We start from the raw sequence: 23,142 nt of genomic DNA on the forward strand, positions 1-23,142 counted from the left end.
TTAATCATCGAAGTTCAATTGTTCCATCTAATGTTCTAGCCGAAATATTTGATTGTATTGTTCGTCTCATTGTCAATTGTATCCATCTCTAATTGATGAACGTGACGTTGTTGCATCTATTGTTCATCTAATTCATGAACGTGATGTTATTATGCATAACGTAACGTAGACATAAACCAGTTACTGTAATTATAGTTGATCAAAGTATCGATATTCCTTTTTTTTAAAGTTTATACCAGGTAACTAGAATTTGAAAATGGATATGTTTATACCAGTTTATACCGAAGATACGCTTCACGATTGAGTGTCTAGGATATTTGACGTGCTAAAGGGACACGGATTAACTTATTCACCACGGTAATTCACCTTAATTCACGCGATTCTAGTACAAGGACACGGTAATTCACCTTATTGACAATGACAACTGAATGCCAAAGGTCAGTCGGACTGCTGTTGGACAATGACATGCGCAGTAACCATGTGTCAGTCGGGCTGCTGTTGACAATGACAACTCTTGCCTTGAGAAGCGTATGTCAGTCGGCGGCCTACTGGAACTTATCCAACTTATGGTACTAGTCAATCAGTGAAGTTGACAACGAGCAGCGAAACAGTGTTTGGCCCTATGAACTTCTTTGGCCCCTATGAACTTGTAGAAATATTTATTTATTCTTACAACCTACCCTCTTTTCTCTTTTTTTCTTTCCCACCATGGAACCTAACCAAGAAGTGCCTTATCCACCTGGGTTCTTCACGGCTATGGCGATTGATTACGCCAAACACTGTTTCAAGTACAACACGAACCCTGTTCAAGAAATGAACTTCAATGACTATGTCTATTTTCATAGCCAAAGAGGAAAATTGACCTTGCATGTCATTGAATACGATATTCTGAGGAAAATTGTCGCCAACCCTAAAGAAGAGCAGCACCGGATGGACAGGATGATGATGGTCAATGAGGCCGGTCAGATTTTTCCGGCTCACTTACCCAACATTGCTGATGTCGTTGGTAAACCGGAGGTACAAGCTGCCATTCGTGAGCTGGAAAAACATGATAATGTCGAGTACGAGGGTACAACCAAAATCATTCCGAAATTGTTGATGGACAAGATAGACCCAAAGCCAATAATACCAACGAGTGGCCCTATATACTCCCTCAGAGTGGCTGGCTTCAAAGCCGATTTCGGCAGCTACACGGATGATGTTCTGTTCTTGCAGGTAAAATACATACGTACCCTCCGTCTCGTCTAATTTTACCGTAATTTCTGGGTCCAATATGACCTAATTTAATTTTAAATTTAAGTTAATTTACTTGATGCCAATTTTTGTTCCATAACATTTAAGTTTTGATGGTAGTTCTGAAGTACACAGATTTATCCACTTGTAGGGTCGGGTTTCTTGATTAGTTCTACTGTTCGTTGAGTAATTTTAATTTAATTGAAATTAGTTATACCTGGTTTCAATGACGGACTTAAAGTTAATCATAATAATTTTAAGTTGCGGAATAACGTAGCTTGTCGAAAAGGCTTGAAATTAGTTTCAAGGCTTTCAAATGTACTTCAACAATTAAAAAACAAACTGTGAAACTAAGGCAGAATATAACTTGCAAATTAAAATAAGAAATAAAAGCAAAGTCCACTATCATCAACCTGTAGAGCTCATAATATAACATATTGCAACATGGTTTTGAACAAGATTGCTGAGTACAAGGACTTTAACATGGCATGCTCAACATCTGTTTAGGTAAGGTCTCCTATCACGGAGATCAATTACACCGTGTCTAGGGGGCAGTTCATCCCAGATGACCTGACAAGCCGCTACCAATCTGTCGCCCTTCGTCCGGAGCTAGAAGGTAACGATGAAAAACTGGACATTGGAGCTGTTGTTGTGCTTTGGAATGGTCGGAGGATCACACGTCCATCCTTTATCGACCACTTTGAACAAATTTTTGCAACCCATAACCCAATTCTGATGATAGTGACAGAGGTGGGGGAAACTTCCACCAATTGTGAAAGGATTCTAGCGAAACTAGGCACAACTATGTCTTGGCGGCATGGCGCGGGTGGAGGTTTGCTCGGAGGGACCGTGGTGTTTTACGATCCTCATAGGGTGGAGTCGACCATGCTGATAGGTACTGATGACTCGAATGATGATGACCGAATTATGGGCACCGTTAAAGCATTTGAGGTTGAACTCCCTCAATGTCGTTTAAAAAAATCATATTATTAGGTTAATTAACTCACTAATCCTTTCATTTGAATGTTGGAAAACAGGTTTCTAGTTACAGTGAAGACTAGTACCAAGTGCGTCCATACTGCCTGCTGATGGTGAAGGATGTTCTGTCTATGATGTTCTGTCTAATTAAAGCATCTGTAATGTCATTTTGTTGGACTATGGTTTGTGAGAATCTACTAATGTAATGTCATTTGTAATCGAGCGACTTATTTTGAACATCTAACCCAATAAACTTTCTTTGAACAACACATTGTTGATTTTGTTTCACATGTTTTCAAATGCTTATGATCACATTTCAGTTTAACTTACAAGCTTTGAGTTGAATCTCAAAACTTTGAAATTCAATCAATTTATCCAATCTTTTGCTTTGAAACTCATCTTAAGATCCTAAAAGTCTTCATACGCTCCAGTAAAATATTTGTTTCTTGTATGCTCAGAGTCTTCATATTTAAACATGACTCACTCATCGGCCATTAGTTCATCAAGACGTTTGTGCTTTACCTGTAATCAGCAAACTTAAATGGTCACTCACCGGCCGTTAGTTAAATGTGATATAAATAATCACTGGAAGTAGAATGACATAAACTTGGTCCTTCATACTTACAGGTCGAGAAGACGTTTTTGACTTCCCCTCGATTGGAATGCCCTTCCCCTTTGTCTTACCTGGTTCTCCCGTTCCTGCCTTTTCCTGCATCCTCAACACCATTTCCTGCAACACCATTTCTTCCTCAACACCATCTCCTGCATCCTCCTCAACACCAACATCATCTCCTGCGTCCTATAGAATAATAACAACAGTTAGAGAGTGAATAGAATAATAACAGGATAAGCAGTTATTGAACAAAGAACAAAGCATAAATCTTAACAGGACTAGGCTTCTTATTCTTGTTGGTTTTCTTGTAGCCAGTTTCAGCTAACGTTTTGTGCCTTGAACCCTTAGGCCTGCCCCTTTTCCGTTTCTTAATTATAGGGTCTTTGAGAACTGGGTCCATGGCAGCTGGACAGGGGTCTCCGAGCTCTGCAGGAGCAGTAGGAGCGGGCTTCCTAACTGAGGAAATCGTTATGTCTTCACCTGCTGATGATGATAGTGTACTAACTACCGGAACATTCTGCTGACTCTTCTTGTCCCTACGGTCATTAACAGCTAATTGAAGCTTTGACAGTGTTTCCAATACCATATGGACCGTTTGATAATCCACCATAGCAGCGGTTTCACATAAGGGCTCGAATTTTCCCATCATTTTATTGAATCTCTTCACAGTGACAGTGTCGCCCGGATCATGGTAGGCCACCTTCACCCTAGTGTGCTTCCGGGGTATGTCCTTCCGCCAACGGGCTACAATGTACTTCTCTGGCAGATCTTCAACCAAGTTTTCATTGAGAATCCTAATACAGTGTTTGCAAAGTATGCCACTTGTCTCAAACTTCCTACAGTCACACTGCACCTCATTTGTCGTTTGAAAGAAAGTAACATTGTAGGTTCTTCGCCTATCTGTAATGACATCCTCACTGCCACCGGGAGGTACTATCCATACACGATCGACCACCGAATACTGAATAAGGTTTTCAGACAACACCTTCTCTCCTCGGACGTTGCAATACATCATTCTCGTACACTCCTTTTGAACTTCTTGAAACTTGTTGTCCGTGTATAACTTTTGAAATATTTTTTCCACTTTGAAGCCACTAACCAACCTCCTAAGGTACTTCGAGCAACGCTCATCTGCACTCACTTCATCTCGAACGCGTTGATCCAAGGCCTTGCAATACTTTTCAGGAAACTCATGTAGTTTGGTTTTGCGGTTAACATAGCCATCGAAAAACCGATTGATGCTCTCCACCCTTTGTGTGGTCTTCATACCAGCCCAAAAAAACTCTTTCATGTAAGCAGGCACCCACATACGACTCTCTTTGTGTAGGCTTTGAAGCCATTCATTTTCCTCCAACTTATACTCGGCTATAAACTCTGCCCATCGGGTTTAGAACTCCTCGGGGTCAAAGCTCTCATACACCAGCTCTTTGAGGGGGTTGATGAAATCTTGGTAACTAGACAAAAATGTCCAACGTTAGAGTACAAAACAGCATTTTAACTCGCAATTTTACAGTCTGTTGAAAAGTCAATAGCCTTTCTATCAGCTTTTACTTGAATTTCAAGGCCTTTGTTTTAATAAGTGATTCGGTTTATTCTTCCTATGAAACTGATCTCAAGACCTTGAGATTTCAGATTTGTATAAATTTAAATTGGCAGAATATCACAACATACCGTGCACACTTGCCAAGTTTCTCAGGGATCTTGCTCATGATATGCCATATGCACCAACGATGAACCGTGTTCGGCATGACTTCAGCTAGGGGCCTTCGCATAGCTGCCGCTTGGTCGGTCAAAATGGCTTTAGGAGCTCGGTTGTTCATGCAAGCTAGCCACTGTCGGAATATCCACGCAAACGTATCGCAGTCTTCATGTGAAACAAGAGCACATCCCAACAACAACGACTGCCCATGGTGGTTCACACCGACAAAGTTCGCAAATTGGAGCTCGTACTCATTTGTTAGGTATGTCGCGTCGAAGAAAACCACATCACCAAAGTCCTCATAAGCTACCCTACTTCTTGCATCCACCCACAACACATCCTTAAGCCTCCCTTCTTCATCCAAACGTTGAGCATGGAAAAAATTTTGGTTGCCGGATTGCATTTTTTCAAAGTACTCCATCATTGCCACCGATTCCCCTCCAACCATCTTCAACCGCCTAGCCTTGTACACCTCATGTTGTAAATCTTTGACGGTGAGAGCCATGTTACCATTTCGTTCGGTCGCCATGTAACCGTGTATTTGAGAAATTGGTAAACCTTGCTCATAGAAATCCATCAGCTTCTTCTTCACTGTTGAGGTCATTTTCTTCATGCGGTACTCCTTCACAAGCTTAGAATTTGCCGGATCAACCTTGTGATTATGCTTTAAGTGCACTGTCTTCAACACCCACATGCCATCTTCATTCACTCTAGCATAAACACGGGCCTCACATTCACACTTTTTCGAAGTCCTCTTCCTACGACTTAACTCATCCTCACATACCACCCCATCAACTAAACCACCTAAACCTCCAACACCTATTGCCTTTGCCCTCTTCTTCGCTGCCCTCCTAGCCCTCATGTCGGGTTTACCCCAACACTCACACCTCCACGTGCTTGCAATTCTTTGTTTGTCCACCGTCTTAGAATTTACGCCTTGAACCCTTGACACTCCAAACCCCATCTGCTCAGCATACTCCTTATAGTAGGCTTCAACCTCTTGCCAAGACCGGAAAACCATCCCTTCCTTAGGCTCCTCAACAGTTACACGCATTTCGTTGCTACCAACCACAGTGTGAGTCGTATGAATTGTTTTCACGGGGGATAAATACCTAACATTCGAATTCATGTCAGCTGCACCAACACCCTCAGCACAACTATCTGCAACAACTATGTCTTCTATACCCTCCATATCATTGCCCTCCTCCTCCTCCATATCAACATTACTCCTAAACTTCACGACACTACCACAGTCACCAACACCAACCTCACTGCCCCTAATAACGCCTTCAGTTTCGATTTCCATAATATCGGTCATAATACCAGTCTTCTCCATAAAAAACAATTCACCCTTCAAATACAGAACACGAGCATAATTACAATACAAATAAAACCAGTTAATCAACCAAATTACAATAAAAATAAAACCATTTAATTAACAACACGTTTTCAAAGCACAAATTCGACCCAAATACAGAAATACAACCAACCAACACAAATCAATCAACCAGTTGAACAACCACCAAAGTAATACAGTACAACCAATCTTCAAAAAATAACAGGAGGGATTTGTTTCAACGTACGAAGACAACACATTATCAAAAAAAGTATGAATTGCATTTTCAACAAAATCATTCGGCCATTTTCCAGCAACCTCAGACCCCCACCCATTTTAAACAGAGCCATTAACCTCATAATACCATTACTTTCGACTGGAAGAAGCGACTAGACGAAGAAAGAGAATTACCTAAACAGAAAACTACCTGTTAATTCAACTGGGTCTCGAATTATCAACTCGAAGATGTGTGAAGATAGTGTGAAGATTGATAGGCAGTGGGGGAAGCGACTGGACGAAGAAGAGAAGAGAACAGAAAACAGAGGAAAGAGAACAGAGGAAAGAGAATAGAAGAAGAAAGAGAAGCGATTTGACGTGTTGAATAGTTTCCCGCCTCAGCTAAGCTCCGTTAACAGTGGAAGGAAGCTCCGTTTTCACTAATTCCAGTCAGCATCCTAGTCAGCATCCCATTAAGTGAAAAACATCAATTTTATTACAGAAATGCCACTGTGAGAAACATTTTTGTTTCTCACGGTGAGAAACAGAGATTTCCTCATTCAAATCCTAACACATCTTAAAAAGTGTAAAGTCCTAGACTTTTAAAGGGCCATGGGCATAAAGGAAGTGAGATCCCCAACGATGGCTACCCTTCTCACAGTTTGTGAGCAGTCAAATAAGCTGGTTTTGAGGCCAAAACAGGTTACTTTGTCAATAGAGAGGGAGAGGGATAATATGCCAGGAAATATAGAAGGGAGTGTGAATGTGCAGAGGGAGGCGGGAAAGGAGAAAATTGATGAAATACGGGGTATGAGGGATATGGGGCCTTGTCTGGAGGGAGAATGAGAGAAGGGTGGGGGCACTAAAGATACGAATTAATCCTGTAGTTGTGGTGGTGGACAATTCTCTGCTTAAGAGTGACAATAGCAATATGGGTGAAGAGGTGGAACCGGGTACCAAAAAGCGGAGGGAGAGTTGGACTAAAAAGTTGAAAGGGGATGATGTGATCATGAGGGAGAGTTGTCAAGGGGCGTATGATGTTTCGGTAGGACTAGGTGGATCGCTTAAACGGAACTTTATATGTGGTACTAGTATTGAGGCAATAGAGGTTGGGGAGAATTGTGCTAAAAATTGAAGTGTTGTGAGCAGTTTCGATGTTGCAAAATCTGATAAAGTTGAGGGTCTTGGAGAAAACCAAGCCCTCGAACGACTATGAAACTCCAAAGCTGTAACGTCTATGGGCTTGGCAACCCATGGACGGTTCGTACTCTCTGTGTAGAGGGAGAGGCCAAATTTTGTGTTTTGAATGGAGACAAAGGTGTGTGATAGTGTCCTTGAAAGAATAAAGAGTAGGTGTAGGTTTGAAAATGAGATTTGCTTGAGTAGTGAGGGACGAAGGTCTGGAAGAGTGGGACTATGGTGGCGTGATGTGTCGGTGGATTTAATCTCTTTTTCAAAACATCACATTGTAGTAAATGTACTAGACGGTTCGGGTGATGTAGTATGGAGGGCGTTTGGTATATATGGATGGCCGAAAGCGGAAAACAAGTATAAGACTTAGGATTTGATGGTGAGTCTGCAATCATCAAGTGTTGCCCGTTGCATATTTTTCAGTGATTTTGATGAAATAGTGAGCTTGAATGAAAAGGAGGAAGAGGCTATTCGGAGAGAAAGATGTATGGATGGGTTCTGGGAAGCTATAGACCAATACGGTTTGTGTGATTTGGGATTCTTTGGTAACATAATCACGTGGCAAAGAGGTACTAGCCTTGAGACTATGATACGGGAGAGACTTTATAGATATGTTGCTGACAATGGGTTGTGCAATTTGTTCCGAATTATAATGTTAAACACCTTCCTATAAAAAACTTTTATCTTGCTCCTATTATGCTAATGGTTGGAGATGTTTTTGATAGAGGAAAAAAGGAAAATTTATTTCGTTTTGAAGTCATGTGGTTATCGAGAGATGATTGTGCAGAGGTGGTGGCAAGTGCATGGAAGGAGGTGGCTGATTCTGAGCCCTAAGTGAGACTAATGCAGTGTTCAAAAGACCTCACAGTCTCACATAATGGGCTACCCTTAAATAAATTTTCTTCACTGACGAATCATATATATATACGATTTATAGGCACATTTGTGCTAGTTTTATAGTTGCTTTTTAGGACTTTTTGTCGCTTCTTAGGTCCTAAATACATAAGTTGTCCGTTTTGTGCTCTATTACGCTTCGTTTGTGTTTTTCTTAATGTTTCATGTGATTTTGTAGTCATTTGGACGCTTTCGAAGTGTTTGGAGTTGATTCGGATGATATTTGGATGGAAGCCGATGAATTGAGTTTATAAATCAAAGATCCCACGTTCGTGGATGTTGAGTTTGATTATTGTGTGCATGGAAAATGAACATAGAACTCACAAGAGTCATTATGTGCCTTTCCGAATTGAATTTGAGTTGAAAATGAAGTTAAACGATGATGAACGATATGTCAAACTGACCTTTGTTCACTATTTTGATCATAAGTTGAGTTCTAAAGATTGGATTGAAGTGATTCAAGTTGAATTGGAAACTAGACTTGAAGATATTTTCAATGGTAGGTCACACGCCTATATATGACTTATGAATCAGAAGTTACAAGCCTGTGAAGTTGACGTGACGCCCAGCAGAGAGTGAGCGAGAGCTCGCGAGCTAGCTCGCATATGCCGAAAGCAACAGTAGCCCTGAGCGAGAGCTCACTCGCCAGTGAGCTATAGCTCACCTCTCCACTCCTTTACGCAAGCACCAAGCGATAGCTCATATATGCAGCAATGACTTATTGAAGTCCAACGTGCCAACATATATGCACCATCATGGTTGCTCGTTAAGCCTTGGTTCTTGTGTCAGTTGGCCGTCTTCATCGAGCATCTTCGTGCCACATCATCTTCTATCGTTCAATCTTTTGACAACTTGTGTAATTTATATTTTCTTATTTCTTTTCTTTATTTGTTTTTAGGTTAGAATTGTAGGAAATATAAATACTCAAGGAGACTTGTTTTCTCCTTATGCTTTTTATTATTGTTGTACGTTCGTTTTAGTTTTCTCTCTAGCCATAGTCTCTCTTGGGCAATTCGATGGATTCCTCCATGGATTGCTCTTGAGTTTTTACATTAATTCATTAAGGTATTTTATTTCTTTCATGTAATTATGCTTTCTTTATTAGATTTAGTTTTAATTATTTATTTCATGTTTAAGTAGTTTATTTCTAGGGTTTGAAAATCCATATTTATACTATGAATCTTGATTGATGTTATTGATATTTTGATCATTGATTTCTCTAATTGATAGCGCTTTATTGTTAATCTGGCAACCTGATCAATTGTTTGATTAATTATTTTTAATAAGAGTTTGAATCAAAAGATCTTACTTTAAGAGGCTTACCTACAATTGGAAATTCTTATGTTAGTGATTAAACTACATATGTTGAATTGAGAGGGTTACGACCCGGCCGTAGGCTTAGAAATGGCTCAAGATACTTGATTCATTGAATCGTTATTAATATTTTGATAGATTTAGAACTATAAGTATGGTGAACCATAACCCTAGGTTTTTTTATTAATTTTTATTTATATTTTCATTAGTTTAAACTTTCTATCCCAATTTCGTGACATAATTTAGTTTCTCCAAATTCTTAGAGGTTATATTAAATAGCCTTCTCTCTGTGGATTCTTTACCCTACTACATTGTTAGTTGGTTTTGTTAGGAATTTATCTTTGACAGGTATACGACAACCTATCATTCACTAAAAAGGAAAATTCGCAAGGTAGAGAAGGCTTTAGGGGAGGCTCAGTCTAGAAGTGTTGATATGCAAATGCTTCACAATTGTGCGTGTTTATCTGGGGAGCTTGATAAGAAGGGTCCTATTGGTTCGCAAGGTCTAGAGCTAATGATCTTAGAGACGGAGATAAGAACACGTCATATTTTCACTAAAAGGCGAGTCAACGGAAAAAGCAAAATTATGTTAATGGACTCTTTGATAAGCACGATGTTTGGCACGAGGAACCAAAGCAGTTACAGAAAATTGTCTCGAATTATTTTTTTGAACCTTTTGAGACAGAGCACCCTTCTTATTTCGAGAAAGCACTTACGGGTCTAGAGTAGTTGGTTTCGGAGGATACAAATGCCAGCGTTGGTGCAGAGCCCAGCGGGGAGGAAATTAAGGTGGCACTTTTTCAAATGCATCCAAACAAATCTTGATAAGACAGAAGTAACTTTCAGCAAATGTGTTCCGCCAAATCGGAGAAGGGAGACTATTGAGACTTTAGGAGTACAGGAGGTAGACAGACATGAGAAATATTTAGGGCTTTCGACTGTCATTGGTAAATAAAAAAAGCTGTCTTCTTGTGCCTAAAAGAGCGAATTTGGAAGAAATTAAATGGGCGGAAGGAGAAATTATTATCGAGGCCGAGAAAGGAAGTACTTATCAGAGTGGTTGCTCAAGCTATTCCAACATATATGATGAGTGTTTTTAAAATCCCGGATGGTTTGCTCGATGAAATTCACACTCTCCTTTGTAGATTTTGGTGGAATTCTAGTGAAGATTCCAATAAGTTACATTGGAAGAATTGGGAAAACTATGTCTTCCGAAGGCCATGGGGGATTTAGGCTTCCGTGACTTGAAGTGCTTCAACCAAGCTCTTCTTGCCAAGCAAGCCTGGAGGCTTCTTAAGGGTTGAAATTCGCTACTGCACCTCATGTTAAAAACCAGGTATTATAAAGGATCAAGTATAATTGAGGCTAACCGTGGCTATAATCCTAGCTACTCATGGAGGAATATTTGGGGTGCAAAGTCTTTGATGCGTGATGGGCTTGTATGGCGGGTGGGTAATGGGAATGACATCAAAGTATGGACTTATCCTTGGATTTGTGCTGACCAGAAAATAATGTATCCTTCCCCGGATGAAACAAGTAACATGGATATGAGGGTGAGCGAACTGATGTTAGACACTAATGGGATGTGGGATATTGATCTGATTAATAACACCTTCCCTACTGATGTTAATGCTGCTATTTTGGCTACCCCTTTGTCTAGTAGAAGGCCTGTTGATACATTGTTTTGGTCACAAACAGAAGATGGAGTTTTCTTTGTTAAGTCTTGTTATTGGCTTGCTCGCACAAGTGGAAGGGTATTGACTGAGGGCGATGATGGGAGTGAGGATGCAAAGCTGTGGAGGGGGATATTGCATTTGAAGGGTCTCCAAAGCTGTAGCATTTTATTTAGAGTGCGTGCAAGGGCAATTTCGCTGTAAAAGAATGACTTGTTTACATACATATTACAGAAGATAACTCCTGCCAGCAGGTGTGTGGTGTTGTAAATGAGACTAAGCTATTATTCATGCCCTATTCTGTTGTGAGGTTGTTGTGGAGACTTGGAGACATAGCAACCTGGTGAATCTCTTTAAAGGGGCTCCTGTTGATTCTTTTAAGGAGAGATGGTCTTGGTTGGAAAGCAAACTTAAGGTAAAGGATTTGAGAACTCTTGGGGCTCTGATGTGGGATTCGTGGTTCTGCCGAAACAAGGTGGTCTTTAGCAATGAAAGATTGAACTATGTGCTTGTTGCTATAGGTTTTGCAAGATTGGTGGAGGAGCACTGTGATTACAAGAAGAAGGTGACGTGTGTGCCTTCTGTGAGTAATCGGAGGACTGCTAGTAATGCTGCTGCTTGGGTGCGTCCAGATGGGGGGTTGTGAAGGTTAATGTGGATGTATATGTTTGCACTGGCAAGTTGATGGGACTTAGGGCAGTAGCTAGGGACGTGGATGGGAGACTGTTATTTAGTGGAGTTCATTGCATCCCCTACACGATTCCTTCAATTGCTGAAGAGCCGGGCTTGCAGCAAGATACGGTCAGTTTCTTGTTAGAAGATTCAGGCTCAGGAGAATTCATATAGAGAGCGATGCAACAAGTGTGATTCAAGGTGTACATGTGTAGACACCTGATTGCGTCTCCCTAAAAACCAAACCCAGTGATGGGTACCTTTCACGTCTTTGATTATCGAGTTAGGTGAAGTGTAGAAGAGTCTCGTGAACTTCCTTCAAACCTTAACCATTTCTAACCTTTCCTTAAGTGCTTTAAACAAAAATCATTCATTTTGTGCCTTTCGTGTCAAATCCATTAAAACGTCCAAACCAATCTATTTTGGTCCATAGTTCTGGTCCAATTATTGTTTAGATGGATGGGGCTTGTAAAGAGCTTTCCAACGATATATTATAAGTCCAAATCCTACTTATAACGAAGGAGTTATGGTCAAAATACTAAACCGAGCCCGAACCAAGTCTTACCTACGGCTCAATGATCATGTGGAGGGTCCAATTACCTTATTACCATTCCTAAACCAATTAGGATTTATTGCAAGTTTCTAGAATTTTCTAGAAGGTTCTAATTTATCCTTTCCCCAAAAGATAAAGATTAAAGAATTTCATATTGGATAAAACATCTCTTTTTTGATAATCCTAATGAAAATAGAATACGTACAGATATTTTGTTAACCCAATTCCATTGGAAATTGGATTCCGTGCAAATTTTTATCTTTAGAAAACCATCACAAAATGACAGAACCATCGCGTCGCAATAGACCCTGATGCGTCGCAATGACCTGGCGCGCGATAAAAGGAGTTTTATTCGATTCAAATTCTGACTCTTTTCTAATCCTTTAACTCTCCTTTTTCTCTATAAATAGAGGTTATATCACCCCGTTTTCAATCACCAACAATTATCATCAATACCCTTTCTAATATTCTTTCTTTCTTCTCCCATATTATTAGCCTTAGCCTAACACATCCTTGATACCCTTTCCAATCAGTCACAATACCTCATTCACGAGATTTGAATACTCCAAGCCATCCTCGACGTTGCCTTTGACCTCGACGTGAAAGGTTGATAGTTCTGAGGGTTTGGTCCCAAATCTATATTTCAATTCATATTTGATTTATTTACTTTATTGATTTAATCTTTCTTAAAGTTACTAACACGTGTATTGTTTTGATAGCAAGAAAGCCGAGGCATCAAAGTAAGTATATCTACTATCTTTGATTTTAGAGTAGAAATCATATTTATAATATTATTTTTATTTCTAGTATCATGTTAGGATAATGCTTTGATTATGAATTTCATAACTGACATGTTAGGATTTGTTATTAATCCGTTTAGTATCATGCCTAGGATCTTGCTAATTATGTTTTGATGGTATCATTATGATGATTGTTGTATCAATTAATTATACATTGCTTGATTATTCATGATTGATTGTTATTGCTTGATTACGCCCTTTTTTGCAGGTTTAAAGGAAATTTGTACTTGAAATCACGCCTAATATATTACATAATTAATAATTTTATTTTGGCTTAATATGATTTGATTGTGAATTAATAATCGACCAACGTGGATTAAACAGGTTTAGGGCTAACTTGATGTATCTATGCTGATCAAAAAGTGCATATGAATATCATAAGAATTAAGTAGATGCCGATTTAAGGTAGGTTCAATCTCTTTTAGGTTGGATTCGTACCATCATTTCCGAATATCCAGTCATGGTTCCGGACCACTATGAAATTAGCGATCTCCGTGATCGTGAATGGGGTGTAACCTTCGCACCTATGAACGGTTTACATGTTCCTAAAACTTGTTGGCGACTCTTCTATCATTAGCTTCCTTCCCTTGGAGCGCCGACATGCTTCAAAGCATGAACACAGTGGGGCTCAAAAGGTTGAGTTTGAAAAATTCCCTACAACATGGTAGGAATCCTGATTTGACTCCAACCCATCTAATCTATGAAGAACTCAGGCACGAAATTTGTTTTTTTATTTTTTTTTTATTCTTGTGTGTTTTCTCATGTTAGACGAGCATATAATACGGTAGCCCATCATATTACTAGATGGGATGATAGATCTTGTGATGAACATGTATGTTTTGGTCCTTTCCCTCATAGTACATTACTCTGGCAAAAATTGATTTAACTTAATAATATGCTCGTGCTTCCTTTACTTAGATATAAAAAAAATAAAAAAATAAAATAAAATAAAATAAGAACCAAGGAAGTATTCCCTCCGTTCCTTATTTTGTTGCCCCATTATTGCTAATATTTGGATTAAAATTTGAAAACTTTGACCATAAATTCTCATTAATTTACTAGAGATAATATATAGTCATGTGAGATCTTGTTGAATTCGTCTCATTTTATATTTTATTAATATCAAATTTTATAATTTTACGTGTACAAAAGTGTAGATATATACATTTAAGACACTTCCTGAAGACCGTGAAAAGTAGGGGTGGCAATTTGGGTCAACGGGTCGGAGTCAGATCATATTTCTGGTCAATTTTGAATTGTGCATAAAAATTATTAGAATTAGTGTAGAACATAATATTATTACAAAATAAGATAGTTGGGTCAAATCGAGTTGAATTCCATTGTTCTAGTTCAGTTCAAGTTGCGTTCAGATTTCTCTCAGATTCTTCGGATCGGGTTATTATTCAGGTCACGGATTGTCAGCCATGGTGAAAAGTCAAATGAGGCAAAAGTTGGGGTATATATATATATATGGATTGGAGTAGTGTAAACAAAACATAGAATAATGAAACAAAATTGTCAAGTTTAATATGCTTATTATTATTTTTAGGATGAAACAAAATTGTCAAGTTTTTGGTAGATGCTTATTATAATTATGTATTCGATTGTCTTGGCTACATAATGCCAATGGACCAAATCGGTAAATAAAAAAGTCCAATAGGGACATTTTAACAAAACAAACAATCATGGTGACTAATTGGCAATAATAATTAACCTTAAGTGGAAATCTAGTAAAAAAAATAATCTTAAACGACATTTAGAAAAAAAGTTAAAGAAAAAATCTGATAAACTACTCGCAAATGTTAAATTTAATTCGTTTTTTGTGGTTTTTTTATTTAAATTTATTTCTCCCATTATTTATATTCCCACTTAGGCCTTGTTCACTTCACCCTATAAAAATAATATTCAATAAAAAAAAATCAGTTCAGTAAAAATAAGTTCACTTCAGTAAAAATAATTTTATTTCAGTAAAAATAAGTTCAGTTAAGTAAAAATCAGTAAATTCAAAGAAGAAATATACTAGACAATCAGTAAAAATAATTTCAGTGTAGTAATAGTTTAGTAAAATTAATTTAAGTTTAGCAATTACTAAAAATTATTTCACTTTAGAAAAAATAGGGTGGAGTGAATAGAGCCTTAATTTTTCATCCCTTTAATTTGTAAGGTAATAAAAAGAACAATAAAAGATTTAAATATTAATTTTCGCTTGAGTTTCCAAACCCTTATTAACAAAATAAAATAAAATGTTTATTTAAAATAAATTGTTTTAAATAATATTAGTAAATCAAGATTTAGCAAGAGAATGGGGAAGAAAAGTTCATCATACACCTAGGTGTACCATGCGCATGGTACATTTGGGCAAAATACAAGGGTTATAAAAAACAAGGAAAGAACCTGGTCTACAAATATGAAGTACACGAGCAAAAAATTTCAAAACGATTCTCTCCTTAGTTTAAGGGTTTGATTTGTTATTTACACTCATTGATTTATGGAACTGATTTGTTATTTACACTTGGTTAGGTCCGTGTCATGCACGGTAATTTATAAAAAGTTTATTTATAATTAACACTGTATAAAATTTTTTACATAAACATTATAATCAATCAATAACTATATATTGAAAAACACACTACCAATGACATATATATATTTTTTTTAAAATAACTTTTACAAAAATTAATAGTGAGTTAGGCAAGATATTTTCTTCCAACCATATCTTTATATAAATTCTTATATAAGTAAATACTTTTTAATGTATAATAATTATTTATAGTAAAAAAATCATGAATATATATTTCAACCAAACATAATTGGTGAATGAAAAATAATTAAATTTGGAATAAAAAAAAAATATTCCATCAAGGTTCAAAATAGAAGAAAGTATGAATAAAAAATATAATACGTAGTATTAAAAGATAAAAATAATATTTTAAGTTGCTTGATTTAGGATAAAATAAGAAATATATTTTGAACCAAATTATTTTTTATATTTAAATATAGTTTTAAATTGACACTCCGTAACAAAGAGTGAAAAACCGTGCATGGCATGGGATCTAACCTAATGGATATATTATAAAAGAGTCTATTTGTTAAAAAGATATTTTAAAATACCCATTTGACTATATATTATATTGTGGAAAGACATAAACAAAAAATGTTTCATTTTGTTATTTTTATTAATAAGAATCTAAGTTTAGGACCGTGTCATGCACGGTCTATTTAAAAATAATTAAGTTCAAATTAAGTTGTATTAAAAAAAATTGATAAAATATACACATCAAATACAGAGTGAGAACAAACTTGGAGTTGATGTAATGTTGCAATGAACGTCTTACTATTGTTATTGTTAAATTAAAGTATATCATTACAAAAATAAATTAGAACACAAAAAAAAAAAAAGAGAACCATTAAAAAAAATCAACTAAAATATTGATGTCTAGTTTGTTTGAAATTATTGATTTAATGGAGTATATAATTTTTGGCCATTAGAAAAAATAACATTTGAAGTTATCGACCAGTCATGATCTACAAATTTACATTAAATGCCTTTTATAATGGTTAATAAAGACGTCTGGAAGAAATTGAGATAACTATAAAAGGTAAAACAATATTGCATAAATTAACTAACTTTTCCTTAATAAATTTTATTAAGTAAAAAATTGCATAAATCAATGTATAAAATAAGTTGCAAATTAACAAAAGTGGGGAACTTCCCATCCTCTTCAATTCATAATTACTTCGTATAAGTGTATAATACTAGACATTAATGTTAATCATTATCAGAGAAAGAAAGCTCGATTTTCATCCATGGTAGCTTGATTCTGTTGGTATTCTTCACTTAATCAATTGCTATGGCTCGAAAGAAGAAGCAACCCCCCCTGCCCCTGCTAAACTCTCAAATGAGATCGTTGAATCGTTATTTGCCCGGTTTCTACTGGATTTCAAACAGCGCATGAAGTGTTTGATGAAGGCGATGAGCTTGTTACTCCTACCCTTGGCTTGGTCCATCCCTTTGCAGGGAAGGTTACCAGGAGAGATGCGTAGCTCCTCACGCTTAATTTTGGTTCAGTTGGCCCTAAATTCAATGAAACATTAACCAGGCCCTCGATTACTATCCCATTGCCTAGTAATCTGTTGGTAAGCCCGACTGCTTCTCTTGGTCCTGATGTTGGAAATCAAGCTGGATCTTCCTTTTCCCCTAAGCCTACTGATGCTGAGCATGAAGATTCGATAAATGGATTGGCTGAAGATCAAGCTTTCAATGGCAAATTGAATGCAAAAGGGGCCTCTCTGAGCTATGTCCCTCCTCTGATTAAGAACGGAAAGTCTATTGCTGTTCTCCCTGCTAGTGAAATTGAAGAGGGCACTAAGGAATGGAAAATGCTATTGTGCTTTATGTTGTTGGGTATTGATTAGGGGATTTTTCCCCACCAATCACCATCTGACAAGTGGACCAATCAGGTTCCGCCATGTGTCCGTCACATGGGCCAATAGGAGCCTGCCACGTGTCAAGCAATGATCCGTCCACCATGGACCAATTACGACACAACACGTGTCCTTCCCATGACACCTGGGATAACCGGTCACCTAGGCCCAACTCCCGAGGGAAGCCCAATCAGCCCAAGGTTAACCTAAACCTAGATTGACACGTTTCCCGAGGTTATAAATACCTCCCTTAATCCTCATTAAGGAAGATAACACGCTAAAAAAGCAGATTACACACACTAAACACTCTCACCTAGAGAGACCCAATCACTTTAATTTCCGCATTAATTACTCCTTAATCAAGTACTAACTTGACCGTCGGAGGCGGATCTCTAATCATCCGGAGCATCCGTTTGTTTTGCAGGTACAGGCGTCCGGTTCCAGTCTCGGAATTGTAACTCTCCCGCAGGACATCAGAAAACCCCAAAACATTTGGCGCCGTCTGTGGGGAGAGTACTTCTGAGATGGCATCCACGTCTGTACCGACTCCTGAAGAGAGGCGTCCCCTAGACGACCCTCAAGTTCAGTCGGACCACGATATTGAGAATGAATTTGAAGTTGAAGCTCACACAGCTTCAAACGGGACCCTAAGGGCCCGACGTACCCGTCATACCGAAAGGAGGGAACGGGAACATCTTCAAACTGGAAGCGAGCCAGCAGGCGCACCGCCTGTTCGGCAGCAGCCGACTGATGGGTCTGCTCCCATCACAAGGAACGAACTCATGACCTTCATGAGGGACTTCAAGGGAGAAATTCAAGAGTTGATCAACAAGAAGCCGCCTGCTCTGGACAAGGAGCAGTCGGCTAAGAGACCCTCCACTTCACTGAAGAGGAAACCAGTTCAAGGGCGAGAGGCGACCCCTCATCCTAAATCTAGGAAGTGGGAGCCACCTGCCCTTGATTTCACAAAATACCGTTTCCCTACTCCAGGAAATAGGAAACCTGTTTGTCATATTCAGGCGGACGGGTCGAGGAAAACATACACAGACGCTCGGCTACTGCTAGAGTAGAAGAAGAGTGACCGATTGTCAGAGTCGGCCTCTACTTCAAACTTCCAAGACAGTCTGCAAAATACCTCAATAAGGCATACTCAGTCGTATCATGAGGGTCAGTCAGGCGTCACCTCCCGTCAGTCCGGCTTTCATAGCGACCAGGCGGTACCACACTTACCGTTTGTACCGCAACAACAATATTTTTTACAGCCACCTCCGTTTGGTGGACATGCAGCAAAAAATGTCCAACCTATGGACTAGCAGCTACGGTTGCTTAGACTTGGTGAACAGCCGTCGGCCTTCTCCAAGGAAATTACTGAAGCCGCTCAGCCGGCCAAAGTGAAAAATGTATTAGTAGGCGCCTATGACGGCACTACTAACCCAGAAGACCATCTGATGGCATTCACCAACCTGATGTACCTTCAAGGGTTGGATGATCCCACTTGGTGCAAGTGTTTCCCAACGACTCTCAAAAGAATCGCACAACAATGGTTCGGCAACCTGCCGACTGGTTGTGTAAATAACTTCAAGACGCTTGCTTACTTATTCACCTCCAACTTCGCCATGAACATCCCTGCGAAGAAGACGACCCTTGATTTAGGAACAATTCAACAGGGCGAGAAGGAGGGGCTTCGTTCTTACATCAGGCGGTTTAACCTGATGAGAATACAGATTCAAGGGTTACCGGATGAAGTAGCCTATACTGACTTTTTCGGAGGTCTCAAAGACGGGTCGACCTTCAAATTTGATTTGGTCCGAAAGAGGGTGGCGACTCTTCAAGAGGCCTTGATTGAAGCGGAAGCCTATATACAGGCGACTGATCTTTGTAGTACGGTAAAACAGTCGGACGGGAAAAGGTCCGACAAAAGAGAAGGACGACAGAAGCAGTCGTCAAACAAAGACGAGAAGAGAAAAGAGGTCTGGGCGGCTGATTCCTCTAAACAGCCGGCCCAGAAAAAGAAAAAAGAATTCAAACCATACTCCCCAAAGTATGCGTTTAACAAGGATAGCCAGTTTATCCTAAAGGAAATCAAGGGACGGATCGCAATTGAGAAGCCGGTCCCCATGAAGGATTCTGCAAACAACCGGAACCAAGAAAAATTCTGTGCTTATCATGAAGATGTTGGTCATCAACCGGAATCAAGGGACCGCCTGGCTGAGCAAGGTGATCTTGACACTTATGTCAAGAAATCTACGGGGAACACTTCCTCAAAAAAGCAGTTGACCAAAAAGAATCAACAGGCCGACAGCTCCGATACAGATGATGCAGTCGTCTACACCATTGCAGGCGGTTTCTCAGGAGGCGGCCCCACTATTAGGGGCAAAAAAGACAATATCAGACGGTTAGATGTAAATTCCGTTCACCAAGAACGGCCCTCCAAATATTCATTTCCTGAGATTGTCATCACTGAAGAAGATCTAGGAGGGGTAAGAGGGCCGCATGACGACCCTATCGTTATTGAATGTAAATGGGCCAACCAGAGAGTTGGCCGAATCCTCATAGATACCGGAAGCTCCTCAGATCTCATTAGTAGCAAATGTCTGTCGAAACTAAAATATCAGACTGATTGCATACATCCGGCATCCCACCCTTTAGTAGGGTTTGGAGGAGGAGTCGTCCACCCAGTGGGACGAGTGGATTTACCCATCCGCCTGGGCGAAAAAGGAGAAGGACGACACATGGTAGTCCGGTTCCTGGTAGTAGAAGAACTCTCGGCCTACAACATGATTCTGGGACGACCAACCCTGAATAATTCCAAGGCTGTTATAATCCCATCTCTTATGTTGCTCAAGTTTAAGAGGGATAATGGAATAGTCGGGTCCCTAAGGGGAGATCAGAGGATGGCCCGAGAGTGCTATCTCTCGGATGTCAAGCCCACTGTTATGGCCACTGGGTCGAGTGGTGGAAAAATAGACCTTGACAATGTCAAGGAGAGTGCGCCTGTTCAAGAAGCAGGCGGCAAGAAGAGAAAGGCATCCCAGACAGGGGCCGCACGAAAAGACAGAAAATAGCAATCATTGGCAGAGGAGCGGTCGGATGAATTCCGCCCTCAGCCGGCTGGTGAGCATACGGACTTGATCTTAGACGATTCACGTCCTGAGCGAACAGTCAAAGTTGGGACGACTGCTCTGAGAGTCCTGGGTGACGACTTTCACAAACTATTGAAGGAATACAAGGACATCTTTGCATTCGAAGTCCATGAAATGTCAGGAATTAGTCCTGATCTGGCGGTACATAAACTGGCCGTGGATCCGAAAAAGAAGCCGGTACGGCAGAATAAGCGGAATCATGGCGAAGAAAGAAGTTAGGCGGCAGGCGCCGAAGTTAAAAAATTACTTGATGCAGGGTTCATTCGGCAATGTTACTTCCCAGACTGGGTTGCAAATGTGGTGCTTGTTAAAAAGCCGAATGGCACCTGGCGAATGTGTGTAGACTACACAGACTTAAACAAGGCGTGCCCCAAAGACAGTTACCCTCTGCCTAAAATTGATAACCTGGTTGACTCAACAGCCGGCCATGCATTGATGAGCTTTATGGACGCCTACTCTGGTTTCCATCAAATTCCTTTATGGAAGAAAGATCAGAAGAAGACGGCCTTCGTCACTGATCAAGGGTTATACTGTTACACGGTCATGCCGTTTGGTCTTAAGAATGCCCCGACCACTTTCCAGCGAATGATAAACACTATGTTCTTTGATCAAATTGGGAGAAATGTCGAGGCATATATTGATGATATGATTGTCAAGTCTAAACTTCAGAAAGATCATCTTTCGGACCTCCGAGAAACTTTCGCCACACTCAGGCGGCACCATGTCATGCTCAATCCCAAGAAATGTGTCTTTGGAGTTGAGTCTGGGAAATTTCTCGGATTCCTTATCAATCAGAGAGGAATAGAGGCGAACCCTGAGAAGGTGCAGGCGGTCATTGACATGCAGTCGCCTCGTACCATCCGAGAGGTTCAGAAGTTAACAGGTTGTCTGGCGGCCTTGGGAAGATTTCTAAGCCGATCAGGCGACAAATGCCTATACTTTTTCCAGGCAATTAAGAAAAAGGCAAGGTTTGAATGGGGGCCGGATGCTGAGGCGGCCTTCCAGAAATTGAAAGTTCACTTGCATTCCTTGCCGAGGCTGGTCAGCCCTTTGCCTAAAGAAGTACTCTACATGTACCTGGCCGTCTCTGATCATGTGTTAAGCGCTGTTCTCCTTGCTGAAAGAGACGGCTGTCAGCTCCCGGTCTACTTTGTCAGTCATGTACTGAAAAATGTCGAGTTGAGGTATCCCTTATGTTTCGGGGTTTTCTGATGTCCTGCGGGAGAGTTACAATTCCGAGACTGGAACCGGACGCCTGTACCTGCAAAATAACGGAGACTCCTGAGAGCTCCGCCTCCAACGGTCAAGTTAGTACCTGATTAAGGAGTAATTAATACGGAAATTAAAGTAATAAGACCTCTCTAGGTGAGAGTGTTTAATGTTGGTAGTCTGCTTTGTTAGCGAGATTAGCCGGTTATTAGTGTTCCGTAATGTTTCTGTTCTTCTCTGTTCTTCAGGTGAGATTAATTGCTTGATCAATTGCCTCTCAATTGCTTGATTTCTTGATGTTTTCTTGACCCCCTAATTAATGAGGATTAATTAAGTATTTATAGTCTTGAGAAGCGTGCCACTCTCTAGGTTTAGGGTAAACCTAGGGCTGACCGGGCCTCTAGACAGGATTGGGCCTTGTTGGCCGGTTTTCCCATTTGGCATGGGTGGACACGTGGCGTGCCTCGATTGGTCCGTAGAGGACGTATCTGTGATTGACACGTGGCAGGCTCCTATTGGCCTTCGTGAAGGACACGTGGCGGAACCTGGTTGGTCCACTTGTCAGACGGTGATTGGTGGATAAAAATCCCCTAATCATTTGCCCCTCACAGGTGGCACGTGACTGGTCACGTGTCGCCTGTGACAGGTGTCGCACGGTGACAGGCGACGGCCTGCTACAGGTGTCACCTTGCAAACGGCCGAGAGATTTTCCCGCCCAAATTTTGAATTTGGAAGCGACCCTTCGCCTTCTCACTTTGCCTATATAAGGAAGTGCTGACTTCGGTCATTTTCACATTTGAGAACTTTGCGAGAACATTCGGACCCCTGAACTTGCTCTGACATTTCGGACCTTTTCTACCTACCGCCTGTTCTGACAAGCCGACTGCACCGGTTTTCCAGAACTTCATCAACCGTCACTCGTTCAGGTAACTCAGTTCTCTTACTCTTAATTTTCTTTTTATTTTTTGAAATGGCACCACGGAAGCACACGACACGACCTAAGTTAGTGATCAGCCGGTCACCGGGGACGGCTGAATCTAGGACTAGGATTACCGCCTGCCCTTTTCTGGACCCATCTTTGCCCTTTATACAAAGTCCGACTGTATCTGTGTCTATGCAGAACGTGATGGCCAGAACAAAAAAGACTGCTATGATATCAAACTCGGACGGGTCCTCCCAAAGGGTGCTCATTA

The 23,142-nt window shown here is 40.1% G+C and overlaps 2 protein-coding genes across 2 annotated transcripts; both read right to left on the reverse strand.

Moving 5' to 3' along the window:
* Positions 1-2,691: 2,691 nt before the first annotated feature.
* LOC110702838 (protein FAR-RED IMPAIRED RESPONSE 1-like) lies at positions 2,692-4,115 on the reverse strand. Its single transcript, XM_021880581.1, has 3 exons — positions 3,099-4,115; positions 2,837-3,010; positions 2,692-2,733 (listed from the first exon to the last, which is right to left on the reverse strand). Exons 1-3 carry the CDS (start codon positions 4,113-4,115, stop codon positions 2,692-2,694), a joined length of 1,233 nt encoding a protein of 410 aa, XP_021736273.1.
* Positions 4,116-4,211: 96 nt separating this feature from the next.
* Positions 4,212-6,635, reverse strand: LOC110702839 (protein FAR-RED IMPAIRED RESPONSE 1-like). Its single transcript, XM_021880582.1, has 3 exons — positions 6,576-6,635; positions 4,496-5,874; positions 4,212-4,278 (listed from the first exon to the last, which is right to left on the reverse strand). Exons 1-3 carry the CDS (start codon positions 6,633-6,635, stop codon positions 4,212-4,214), a joined length of 1,506 nt encoding a protein of 501 aa, XP_021736274.1.
* Positions 6,636-23,142: the final 16,507 nt, after the last annotated feature.

Source organism: Chenopodium quinoa, unplaced genomic scaffold, assembly GCF_001683475.1.
Source record: "Chenopodium quinoa cultivar QQ74 unplaced genomic scaffold, ASM168347v1, whole genome shotgun sequence".
Lineage (NCBI taxonomy): Eukaryota > Viridiplantae > Streptophyta > Magnoliopsida > Caryophyllales > Amaranthaceae > Chenopodium > Chenopodium quinoa.

Bases quoted from the DNA above. Each gene is read 5' to 3' on its own strand.
- LOC110702838 (XM_021880581.1), bottom strand. From the start codon at position 4,115: ATGAAAGAGTTTTTTTGGGCTGGTATGAAGACCACACAAAGGGTGGAG. The intron at 3,011-3,098 runs GTTAAGATTTAT...ATTATTCTATAG, and splicing joins AGAATAAGAAGCCTAGTCCT to GACGCAGGAGATGATGTTGG. The intron at 2,734-2,836 runs GTAAGTATGAAG...TGCTGATTACAG, and splicing joins CAAAAACGTCTTCTCGACCT to GTAAAGCACAAACGTCTTGA.
- LOC110702839 (XM_021880582.1), bottom strand. From the start codon at position 6,635: ATGAGGAAATCTCTGTTTCTCACCGTGAGAAACAAAAATGTTTCTCAC. The intron at 5,875-6,575 runs GTAATAAAATTG...CTGTATTTGAAG, and splicing joins TTTCTCACAGTGGCATTTCT to GGTGAATTGTTTTTTATGGA. The intron at 4,279-4,495 runs GTATGTTGTGAT...ATTTTTGTCTAG, and splicing joins AAACTTGGCAAGTGTGCACG to TTACCAAGATTTCATCAACC.